Below are 13,368 nucleotides of genomic sequence, written 5' to 3' on the forward strand. Positions count from 1 at the left end.
GGTGTAAGAATTTCAGCTTTTGTAGGGAAGACACTCTGCAAGCAAATCCCAAGTACCCATCTGCTTAGAACAGAGCAGGGGCGTGATTTAATTTTCTTTGGGAGACTGGGCTGGCTTGTGATGTGGTTAACTTCTATAAGCAAGCAGATGTTAAACAGCCCCTTTCAAAGCTGTTGCTTGCAGTTTGTTATTGGTTCAGTTTCTAGGTCACTTTTCAAGTCAAGGCAAGAGATTATTTATACCAATCGTTTGCTTTTACTTCTTTTAGCACTCCGGGGGAGATAAAAGCAAATGGGTGCCCTAAACAACCACGGGCAACTTCTATAAACAAGCCATGCACAAACTGGGAGCCTGTAAGAAGAAAACCCAAACTGCAGTTGAAGAAGATAGTGAAAATGTGCTGAGGCCTTCTCTGGAATCTTTACTATGATATTTGACTATCTTCATTGGTTTTCTGTCAGCAATGAGTATTTTCAAACTGGATTTGAATCTAAAGGCTCTTGAAGAAGCAAAAGTGTTTCCTTATGTTCCATCTCTCAGCTCTTCTAAGAATTACATATGTACTTTTAACAGCAAGTACTTCTCTTCCTCACTGATGAACAAGGGTTTAAGAGTTGAATCCTTGTCAATTACAAGGTAAGTTTTCCAGAGACTCCAGAGGCAATGCTTTGATCGTGGCACAACTGAACTCAAACAAAATGGCTCCAGAAAAGTCAATATTCCTTGAAAATTCCAGGGGAGTCCACACATCTCCAGTCCAAGCCCAAAGAGCTCCCTAAGGAAATGGAGACAGGTGTGCATGCAAGTGTGGTTCTTCTGTTTCTCTAGACACTGTGCAACACCTGTCTTCCCACACATGCCTCAAGAGCTCATCTAGTTTGTAATAATTAAGCTGAAGGGACAACAGAGGTGGCAGCCCATTACCTAAAAAAACCCCAGAATCCAGCAGATCCACATTTGAGAACAGACCGATACTCAGATGTGGTTGGACTGCAAAAGCTCCTCATGCGTGGAAAAAAATAAACAGGATCGTAGAGAGCTGGAGGGGATTATTATTGCTTCATAATAAATGCTCTAGCATTCTGAATTCATCTGGTTTATGATACAGGAGAAGCATTTCTAGTGTATTTTCATGAATTTTGCAGAGTTTTACAAATGCCTGTGAAAACCAGACAAAGGTAGATGGTCAGAACATGCTGGACTTGCAGCAAAATCGCGTGTCATAGCTAAGACTTCAACTGCTACTTGACAGTAATGCAGGGATTTCTGTTTACATAAATACTGCATAAATTTGATATGCTTCTGATTTTAGAAGGAATTTTTACTTTTAATATTGCAGGATATTCCTTGGGCAGGAGAGGGAAATTATTTTTGTAGGAGGAAAACACAGAACTGGGATGACAGTGAGAACAAAGTCAAAGAGAAACCCTTGTACAACTTGCTGTAGTCAATTTGCTCAGATAAAGCAGATCATGGACCAAGATGAAACTTAAGACTGAAGGGTGTTTAAAATGACAAAAATTCTGGACTTAACCAAAATCACTTCTGAAAACAGTAACAAACGTGAAATGAAGTAACTCCTAAATTACACTCTCATTTGAAAGGCAAAAGGCATTTACTGCAGTCTCTGCTTCAGCCTACGTGCCTTGGAGGGATGGGAAAGCCATCAGAGAGTTCCAGAATGAAATAATGTCTCAGCTTGGCACAGTGGCAGCTGCATTACCAGCTTCCACAAGGTTTGGTCATCCAGTTTAAAATGAACTACAGATCTTCAACCTATTTGTATTTTTCCCCTGCACAACACAAATGTAAAAATTAAACATTAAACACTTCAAGTTAGTATTTTTAAAAGAAAAATGGCACAAAATAATTTAGAACTTAGATTTTTATAAATACCAAGATTTGTCGGAATTGAACAAACAACTCCCCAAACAAATAGAAGATCCCCACCTCAATACTAAATGGAAAAGAGCATATCCAGCATGGCCCAGAAAAAGGAGAAACATCTGAGACAAAGTCCTGAGTGGTATGGAAGCCTTAAAAAAGATTTAGGTTAAAATGATTCTTTTTAATCAAGTCTGCAGCAATGATATTTAGAGAAGTGTTGTGCAACTGTTTGAAACTTAGAAAGATACATTAACTACTGGGAGTTTGATGGATAGAAATATTTAATATAATGCATATATCAAAGCTCATCCAGTTCTGCTGAGTTCTCTAATTGGTTTCCAGGGGACTTGGATTAAGCACCAGTTTGGTAATAAAAAGACCGTGCAAAAGAATAACCGAAATAAAAAGTCTCCAAATCTGCTAGTCTCTATATTCCATGAAGACTAAATACACTTCATCAGCAAGGCAAGCCAAATATTATCCTTTTTACCATGGGCTATTTGTGCTTTTAGATTTTTTTTCCCTAAACTCACCTTCAGAGCTGCCACCCTGCCCTTCCAAGATCATTAATGGCAGCCAAGAGTTTCATTGCTTTGCCTTCTCCTTTTCCAGCTGAAGTCAGTGTCTGTCTCACAGCTGACTTCAAGAGCACCATCTACCAGCCTCTTCGACTTTCGTTGGAAGATGAGAGAATGAAAAGAACTATACACAGCAGATGCTAATCACATTCTTTAATCCCCACATCCTGGCAATGTTATTTACTAAGTACTCTTTATAACATGTATGGTCTCACAAGCATAGTCCCTTCACTCACCTTGATTCTATCATCTCCTCTCACAACCATATTGCTCAGGAGAGACTATTCTGATTTAATAGTCTTTAACTGACTGAATCTAAAGTACAAGATTTCTCTAGGTTTTATAAGTCTGTGGCAGCAACAGTTAACTTATTCTACATTTGCCGGCTACTTCCCAAGCTGCTGTGCTGCTCATCCTACCCCACACTTATTTTCAACAGAATGTATACAAACACAAGCAAGGGAGAAGACATTTGTGCCAGCTGCTCATCCTACCCCACACTTATTTTCAACAGAATGTATACAAACACAAGCAAGGGAGAAGACATTTGTGCCAGCTAAGTAGGGACACTGAAGAAAAAAGCAGAAACAGGCTAAAGACAAAAGTAACTGGAGATCCAAAGGCCTGAACAGAGTTTTTAGTGCTTACAAAGAGCCACATGAAGCAGGGATTCCTTTCATGTCAGTTTAAAGTACAAATACATTACCTTATATAATAAGGTAATTTTTTTTCCCCCAAAAGTTATTTGACCATAGCTGTAATTTTGATGGCAGTAAATTTCCACATCCAGATGTGCTGAGGAGATGTTTCTTCCTTGAGTGGTTTAATTATCCTCCAGGCAAGTGTTCACAGTAACCTTGCATGGCTGAGCTGAATCCAGCCAGTGGCACAGTATGGTTGACATAGCACGGCTGCAGGGAAGCAGTGTCACCAGCAGTGACAGTCACTACAAGTCCAGAAGGGAGGAATCTGTGGGAGAAACAAGGACAAGGAGACAGAAATAAATGCAAAGGGAACCAGAAAATGCACAGTAGTAGCATAAGTCAGAAGAGCTATATATCTTATGAAAAATAAAAGTTTAAAGAAAGTCTCTGATGTAACTGGAAAATACCTGCATGAGTGGAAAATCTGGAAGAATGACATATAGGAAAGGGAGCATATGTCAAGGTACCTACACATACAGCAGACATTTTAGCATCATTGAATTGGAAAAGTGCAGGGATCAGGGCAGAGTAAGGGCTGAGGTGTGTCCTTCCTTCCCATGAGAGAGATCCCATACCCACTGTGCCCTACAGAAATGAGTCACATGTTGTCCCTGCTTCAAGCCTGCACCACAACATGGCCAGAGCCACCTTCATCACTCCAACCACCATCAGCAGTTCACCACGGGGATGCTGTCAATCATCCTGAGCCAAAGAATCCCCTGGCCCTGACACACCAGGATGAATCACACCATACTAATCAATTCCCAGAAACCAACAAATCCTGAAATAATAAATCAAGAAAAGTAATTTCAAAGTCTCACAACTAATTCTGACATTTTCTGGGACTCCTGAAGTTCACCAGCACGATTTCACTATTGCTTTTGCATTTCTTGGCAATATTTTTCTTTATTTTGCTTTTAAAAATTGACACAGTTTAACATTTAAAAGGGATGCCCACTGAAAAAAATTGTCGTAGGTATGAAAGATTAAGCAACCAACCTACACTTTCACAAAAAGGAGAGTATGTCTGTGATTAATACTCTAGGTACCTGCTGCTTTTTCAACAGTTTAATTTCTGGCCAACACTGTCTCCACCTGACAAAACACCTCTTCATGGAGGAGAAAGAGCTTGGTATGAAACCTTGAGGGGTACTCCAGCTTTCTGTGGACCCTGAAAACCACAATGAGAGAGGCACCTGCATGTCCTCTTTTATCCATGGACTAAGATTCCTCGACACTATCTGGTTCTGACACCAACATAAGAATTAGGACAGTTTGCAATGAATATCTGTCACCACAGTGCTATGATCAACAGCAACAACAGAAAAACCTACATAGAATAGCTTTCCTTCGTAGACTTCCTTGAATTACTGGTCTGCCCTTCACAGATGTTGTCACCTCTCTTCTAGGAAGAGACAATGAAAGAAATGTAATGGATGTAATTTCTGTCTCTTGTCCCAGTAGCATGACTTACATATTACTAAAAACACTTTAGCTAAAGGTTTTCTAGGAATATTTCTGATCTAACTGCAGGTATCAAGACATTTTAAAAGATTCCTATTTGCCTGCTAATTATTGCTACGATCTTCCACATGAGCTGTACCAGAACCCATCAGGAACAGCAGTTTTTACACTTAACAGTAGCAATCACTGTAGTTCAGCAGCTGTAATTATGCACAGTTGGTTGAAAGAGCTTTATAACTAAACAGATACAATACCTGAAGGAATTAATTCAGTTATTGCTCATTATTAACAGTCATCTACAAAATGAATGATGACTTAACTATCATTTGTCACAGCCACCAGGAGCAATCCCCAGGACAAATGACAATTTTTAGTTCTCAGGAATGAATACTTGTCCTTTTCCCAGCTATTTCCATTACTTCACTAAGACTCCTTAAAGAGATTATGAGTATCTGTGTCTCACTTTACCCTGCTGCCATCTGTTTCTTCCCCAAGCAGATCTCAATTTTTACTCTGCTTCCATACACATTTGCTTATTTCTGCATCTCCTGCCTTTTCAGCTTTCTTCCCTCTATCCTCAACACCTGCAGAAACTACCATATTTCTTTACAACATATCTACTATCCTTGCTTCCAAAAGGAGCATGCAATTATTCCTGATCCTGAAGGCTTGGACTCCCAGGACAGACTCTCTGGATGAAGAAACATGTTTTATCATCTGACACACAGAGATGTAACAGCAATGGTGAAGGCAATGCAGTGACAGGGCAGCTCAAGGCCCACAGAACCCCTAAGCACAGCCAGCCAATGCCAGGTTCTCACCACTGTGAATTGAGTCACAAATCTGACAGGAGCTAACAAACTACAGGCACCTTTGCAGCTTTCAGACATTCAAGTGGAAGTCATCTTTCATAAATCTTGCTGGTCTCAGCTGTCTATACACAGAGAAGAGCACCTGTTTCATATTATTTCCAGTCCTAACCATTGGTCTCTTCCATCGATCAGCATCACCTTCCAATGTTTTTAATGCAGCCTTGCCTTGGAGTTCTGCAGCAGCTGAAGGATGTGAGACACTCCCGAGGCAGCTGCCAGAACTTCACGCTTCAGAGCAGCTCTGGGAGCCGGATTTCAGCGCTGGAGAGACTGAATGCAGATTGGAACAATCTCGGCCACATGGAAAACGCTGCCGCAAAAGACACGTCCCCACTGACTGCAGAGTCACTGTTCTATCACCTCCCAGCAGCAACTCTCAACATTCTTTTAGGAATGACTCGAGCCTTTACTTAACTACTGCTTTTTGTTTGGTTTTTTTAAGCCAGATAGACAAAAGACATGCAAGTGAAAATTTTACTGATTAATGAAAAAGTGTATGTGCACTCTGCTTTCTCCTTAAGAAAATACAGCCCCTTTATCTCCTGCCCCATGTACATCATTTTAACAGGTAACTTTCCCTCCCGTAGTTACACTTCAGTCCTGATACTGCAAAACCCCCATTTTTAATAGAAAAAAATAAAGATGCTTTCCAATACCTCTTTTCTCAAAAGAAAACGCTGCTCTCTAGTGGAAGATGACGATATGATTTAATTCCATTAGAAGGAATGTTTTAAAATTTTCATTTTATCAGTTACAAGAAACTTTGATTCATTTTCACAAGCACTGAAACACAAAAGTACCAGGGCTGGGTTGTTTTTTATGAGTCTTTCAGATTAGCCTGTGAGATTTTGGTATTCATTCTTCAAGATAAACTTGCTATGCATTTATATCAATACCTTACTCATATCCTGCCAAGTATTGGTGCATTAAAATATTAACATACCTTATAATTTAGTCCCTTTTAGTTTTTCTGTTCTTAGACAATATAATAATAGACCATTAATTATTTTCTTTTTTTTCCCCCTACATATTTAATTACCAACAGACTTTCCTAGGTCTGAATACAAAGCTTAGCTAATCACTTCGAAGATAGATTAGTTACCTGCACAGAATAATTCAGGCAAATATGCAAATACTATGAAAATCTGTATCCTGTTTGATCTGGGTTTTTAAAGACATTCCTGTCTATAAGCACAGTGATACAAAATTGAGGAATTCCTGTTGCAGTGGTTCCTTCAACTTCTACAGAAACAGTGCCAAATGGTCAGACATCAAGCAGTATTTGTCCTGAAACAGCCAAATTTTATCCTACTTGTAGGTAATTTATAAAATACAGCATTCATATGGCTTTCCTCTTCTTTTTTTTCCTTAAGCACAGATAAGCAAAAAGGGGAATAGTCCTCTCTCTACTAAATTTCTTCAAGTTGTGGACCAAAGCAGCACAATTCTAGATTTATTTCCAACTTTCCACAGTCATAACAGGAAGCCTATATAGCATGTGCAGCTGTTTTCTCCTCTCTCTGCAGATGAGAGATATGTGTGAAGTAGTTTCCTGATAAACACACCAAAAAAGTATTTAATTTAATGAGAAGTTTAAATTTGTTTTAAAACGGACAAAAATGAAGAAGATGTGAAAGCAGGATATGGATATTCAAAACCAAATTTATTTCTTGATAACTTACACAACTAATTTCAATTAGCACATTAATTAGAAAACAGAGGAAAATGTGAAAAACAGTATTTATTTTTTAAAAAATTAAACCCAAACTAAAGCTAAAAAAAGAATAAAAATGTAAATTTTAATACTCCAAAGTTCCATTTCTTGACTGTTAAATCTGACCCTGAAAAAAAGCTGCTTATGAGTGAAATCCAACAGCTAATTTGTTTACTGACTGTACAGAGAGCTCAAACAATAATTACTAATTCAGAGTGCTCTTGTAAACTATTTTTGGTTGAAACACTCATGAGGCTCAGAGCATGCTCTGAGGACAAGACATAGTGACTTTAAGCAAGATAGGTTTTCTATTACTTATTCATTTATGTTGTAAATACCTGAGATTTAAGCTCAATAATTCTCTACTGTCTCACTAACTAAGCAAATAAAAGAAATTGAGGTTAGCTCATCCATAAATTAATTACACGGAAATACAATACACCCATAAATAAACAGAATGTTCACATATTCTTTACCTCTGCCTCTTTTTATTGTCATATTTAAGACAATTATGAAATACGTAATTTTATTCTTAATTTTAAAACATACAAGAGAGGGAACCCAGCATTTAAATAGCTCATTTTCCTGTATTTACAAAAACCCAAAACTAAACCAAACTAAAAAAACACCCCAAATCAACCAAACAAAAAAAAAACAAACCCAAAAACAAAAAAATAAAACCAACCAAATAAAAAACTCAACCAACAAAATGAAAAAGGAAAGATATGGTTATTTGTTCCAATACAAACTCCACTCATTTAGATCTTGAGAAGAATCTTTATTCACAAAAATGCCAAGCACTATCAGTAGAATTTCCCATGATAAAACAAAGTGGATAAAACTTAACCACAGGAAAGGTTTATGGGCTTTCTCTCCATGAAGCTCCTACCCATGTTAAATTTATATCTTGAAAAACAAATATACAAATGAGTAAGTGGCAATCTCACTGAGATCACAAAGAAAACTTTAATTTATCCCGAAATTTCTATTGCTAAAACAAAGATAGCAAAATATATGTAGCTTTTAGAGCAGATAATAAATGCACTACATTCTCCACCTTCACCTTGCCAAAATCTAGGCAGACGTCGATTTGAGCATCACACTGAAAATACAAAATAATTCGAGAATAGATGTGTTGAATTTCACATGAGATCTTGTCTGCATGGAGGATGAATTTAAAAACACACACAGTGGCACCTTAAGACTTAAACCCATAAATTCACAGTCTCTGAATGTAGCCTTACACTTTTGGTGGACATAAAGCCAAACTGCAGCACAAACTTGTTCATCTTTAAATGCTAGAATTATCAGCAGCCTGCTTTTACTTTATGAGGACACCACTGCAGCTTTTTTCTTTACTTCATTTCTCTCCAACCTTAACCCATGTCATGAGCACACTGAGTATCCAAACACTGCTGACTGAACACTACAATACTCTCCCTCCACAGCACCACATTAATTTAAACCTGAAATGATTTGAGATCTATATTCATTCTGAAAACTGCTTTAGTGGACTAAAGCTGAAGATGCTTCAAAATTATTTCACAGCAATGCATAAACACAGGATCCCCTTCAATTTCTGCTTTATATAATAAAATAAAATAAAACTAGGTTGTTCAGATGATCCTGCTCAATCATGAAACCTTCCCAAAACTAAGAATGCTGTCAGTGATTCCAGCCATTAGACAGTTGCTGTCATATGAAAAGCTATCTATAATTTGCAATATTCTTACAAGTCTTCTCAGAATTTAGCAGCATCCACAATGTACAGCTTCTTGTAGATATGGTCCCAAAACAGAATCCTGGGGAGGAAAATAATTTACTGGGTAATAGCTTGGAATAAAGAAAAAACAATTAAAACTATCAAAAGCAAAGAGCAAATATTTCAAACACTTCGAACAGCACTCCTGAATTCACTATGAATTAATCACAGACCCAGTTCCAGTTTTCTGAAGTTCCTGTTCTTAACAGCTGCAGACCTCTGCAGCTCCCGTTAAGAGGACATTTCCAAAAGTACTCTGGGCAAACTCACAGAACACTCTTGCAATTTTCTTTTTGTTTTTTAATAAAATCTGAATACACATGTAATAAATACTGAGTTAATAACAGCTTCCACCCATTAACAGAAAAAGTGAACACTCTGACATGAAAAAGAAAATGTTATCAGGTGAAATCCACTTTAAATTTGTTTTCACTCTCTGGATCTACAGATCCTTTCAGGGTCTGTACTAACAACAGGTGGTGAACAATTGGGCAATTCTTTTGATATTATTTCCAATTCACTCCTGTCGAGACACACAGAACTGACAATACACTTTTCTTAATTTAAATTATGTCTGCTTACTGTTTCTTGGTCTGCTATCTTGTTTTATGTCCAAGTTCTATGTAACAATGGGAATATGAAATTCATTATGATCAAAGATCAGAGGCCGCCTGGGAGGGGTTGATTCTTTGTCTGCTTTGTGTAACAGTTTAAAAAGTCCTGTTCCAATATTCATTGGAATTCCCATGATGATGCACTCAGAAACACCTAGGAAAGAAAGAAACAAACACAGTGAACATCTGAACAGTAAGGATTTACAAAACTACTTTCATTTGCCCATTCTGTTTTGTGTTGCCTACAAAATGTTGAACTTTACATGTAAGCACCAAGGCCTCTTCACTGGACAAAGTTAAATGTTATGGTCATCAAACCAGTATGTTACTTAAACAGTGTTAAATTCTATAGGAACAACTCAACCTAACCTAAACACCTTCTCCAGTAATGAAAGCCCTTCAGAAGGTTGGTTTTCAGAGAAGGCATGTTCAGTGCCTATAACAGAAGATGCAAGGCTAACTTACTTCACGTTCAGTCTCTGACTCAGTGCTAAGGCTTCAGTCAAACCTGGCAGAGTTCCCTTGAAACCTCCCCAAGCTCCCAGTGGGAAAGGCATAGAAATACTTGAGCTGTAATGCTCCTGGCATTTTCACCACTCAAAAAGTGCTAATTTTAAAGTGAAAGATTGAGTCTGTCCCAATGATTTTTGATGGTTATAACATTTTCACTCCAATGTGCTGACAAATTTATATTCCAGATCTACCAATGTGCACGACTGTTCCAAAGAACGTTCCACATGCAAAGCAAGTTCTCAGATACCACTGTTTCTCTCTCAGCATGCTGTTATGATCCAAATGACATTTTTGCACATTCTCAGTTGTTTAACTAGATTGTCCTTCTTAAATGTTTAAGAAGGTAACAGTGAATAGCTGTAGCTTGGAATGCACAAAGGATGAAATAAATTTGCTTAAAATTCTGACTTGATTCACAATTTGAATGTATATGAATGAAAATTCAGAAAATACTGCGCACGAAGCACTGCTGGAAACTGGCTACACTAAGACTACCTAGACATACACACAAACTAGTTAACTTTAACATAACATATACATATTTCTATATTTCAATAGCACCCAGAAACTCCCAGTGAGCAATTCCAGCTCCAGGAGGGTAGACATTGCATAAACAGATCTTGAAAAGGGTGAAACCTGTTTTACTTCTTTTCTCCGTTTAAGCTGTGAGATAAGACTTTTTAACAATTCAGTCCCAAAATATATGTAGCTTAAAGGAGAAGAAAATCTGAAATGAATGGGGGCAAAGGCATTAAAAAGACCCCAAAAATTATTTCAATTCCAAATATTAGAGCACATGGCAAAAATACAAAATAAAAAGACAATGCTAGAGATACATAAAAAATACAGAAATACAAAAAGAGAATGCCAGAACTCATTTACTGAGTTTTCTGTTTGCTTTATGTATGTGGGCATACATTTGTGCATACGTAGCCATGTATTTTCAAAATTTACCAGATTCTTTCATGAGCTCAGTAAGATGATTCAGTGACTGCTAATGTACTTAAATTTAAACCTCAAGAACACATATATTTAAAAGAAATTTCTGACGGCAGGTATCTTGTCTGCTGTTAACGAAATGAATACTGATAAACAAAACTTCTAATTAAAAAACAAAGACCCACAATTTTCATCTATTTAGATTAGAACACAATGAAGAAGTGGCCTTTCTGTTTATTTCTTGGTACAAGTGCCAAATGACCTAAGCAATCAGGTCAGAGTATAATCTTCAGCTAGACTGAGATGTACCTGTCTTCCTACTTCTTAGCAGGAATGAAAATGAAACCTAAATACTGTGTGAGGTACTAGATTTATTCAACAGCTCTAGGTGTTGAAGAAACACAAACTTTCACAACTGAAAAAACAGAACTACTGATAGGGGGACAAATTTCCTAGTATTTCACTGAGATCTAGGGTAAGAACTAAAACCAAATTACTCAAAGTCTACTTTAAGAAACATCCAACAAATATCCAACTGACTTCAAGACCTCAGTCAGAGATTAGAAGAAGAAAAACACAGAACAAACTTCTAGGACTTCTAGGGTGAAATAGCCTCAGACCTCAAGTTTCTGACATAACAGCTGAACAGGAAGCTTAACAAAGACCAATGCAAAGACAAAGACTCCAATGCTTTGAAGAGGTTTTACAGATGCTGGGTGAGGACCACAAACTGGAACAGACTTTGCAATACCTACCACAAACAGAGTCCTTCTGTCCAAAGTAGGCAGCATCAAAGAGATGGTCTGCAGTCTTTTCAAAAGAAGCCAACATCAACACACTTTCCTTCATTTTTGCCAGTCCAAACCTGGTAATGCCCAACACTTCACCCTTGATTGATGGAAAAACCCAAAGAGTAAGCCTGAGTAAACAAATATACTATCTACAATACAGTATTGTCATAATACACTGATTCACAGTTGAACATCCTGAAGGTTAATAGTTTGGTAGCAATCAATATTTACATAAAACAGAAGTCATTCTTCATATACAACATAAGCTGCTATAAATGGTTACTAGATCTTGAATATTGAATAAATCTTGAGGATTGAAAAAATTGAAAGAAACATGGCTATGAGGAAAACCCCCACAATTACAAACTGGCTGCTGAGCTACAAACTTCAGCAGGGTCTGAGAGCACTATGCTGAATCTACTGCCTATTACCTACAGATAAATCTGACCTCAGCTGCCAGGAGGTAAGAGAAGATGCTAAATCTTCATTTTTTCACTCTCCAGAGAAAAGGTAATTAGCTTTTTAAACTAACTTGACTTGTTTGTGCCTATGTTTGTTAGAGACAAGCTGATTACATCAGGCTGCACATAGCAGCCTAAACCAGAAGTACAGGCAAAAGAATGCACGGTAGGAGCCCACCAAGTTTAAAACATGGCACTCTGATGCCCTTTTCTACTGCTGTGCTGCAGCTTCACAGGGGGAGTCCTGGGGACTGCTGCAGCTCAGTACAACAAAGCTCTGCAGTTTTGGAACAAATCAGAACTCCATCCATTTCACCCAAATTAAACCCTTGCACTCTGGCAAATTGCAAGATCTTACTTCACTAAGTGCACTCAACTCTAAAAACCATAATGGATGTGAAAGAAAGAAAATCCATCAGTAAAGATCAGATATGATTTTGGACTAACAAGTTGTGTAAGACTGTTCATGTCAGCTAATTCTATGTGTAATGTCTGTATCCTTTGCCTCTCATGTAAGGTGCAGCTGTTACAAACCACTCCCCGTGGGGTTTTCTGCACAGCAAGCCTTAAACTGCATGCATGGCTACCCAAACAGTTGTTTTTCACACCATCATTTTTAGGATTCCTACTTTCAATATGAAGTTATTGTTCCCTACTCATTATATTAATTTGTTTTAAATCAAAATAGATCCCCCTTCCCCCAAAGAACTAGAGTAATTAAGTATTTTGTGTAAAATACAAATACCAGTATTAGGTCAGTACAAGTTTGAATTCTTTAAGCCCAGAATGAATTTCCATTTCCTGAGCTCATCCACCCTTCTCAAACACAAAAAAATATAATTTGTATCAACAGGCCAATGTAACATTTAGAAAAAGCATAGTACAAACCTTGTAAGTCATTAGATCAGACAATAACATAACATGTCTCCTGTCAATGCTCATGCCATGGTTCACCATGGTATATTGAATCTCATTGATAATGGTTGTCCGAGCAGCTTCAATTCCCAGGGTTTTCTCTACCTATACAAGAGATTGTTACATGATTGTTCCATGTTACATGAATGAAGAA

The 13,368-nt window shown here is 37.6% G+C and overlaps 1 protein-coding gene across 2 annotated transcripts in view; it reads right to left on the reverse strand.

The window, feature by feature from the left end:
- Positions 1–7,210: 7,210 nt before the first annotated feature.
- The window catches only part of POLR3A (RNA polymerase III subunit A), a 32,579-nt gene continuing 26,421 nt past the window's right edge, over positions 7,211–13,368 (reverse strand). For both annotated transcript variants that reach the window (XM_066191509.1, XM_066191508.1), the window contains 4 exons: positions 13,188–13,319; positions 11,803–11,935; positions 9,564–9,749; positions 7,211–9,021 (listed from right to left, as the gene is read on the reverse strand). In XM_066191509.1, the coding sequence (XP_066047606.1) occupies positions 9,601–9,749; positions 11,803–11,935; positions 13,188–13,319 (414 nt within the window). In that variant the 3' untranslated portion in view covers positions 7,211–9,021; positions 9,564–9,600. The remainder of the gene's footprint in view (positions 9,022–9,563; positions 9,750–11,802; positions 11,936–13,187; positions 13,320–13,368) is intronic.

This window comes from Chamaea fasciata, unplaced genomic scaffold (genome assembly GCF_029207755.1).
Source record: "Chamaea fasciata isolate MVZ Bird 193981 ecotype frontalis unplaced genomic scaffold, bChaFas1.0.hap1 SCAF_9, whole genome shotgun sequence".
NCBI lineage: Eukaryota > Metazoa > Chordata > Aves > Passeriformes > Sylviidae > Chamaea > Chamaea fasciata.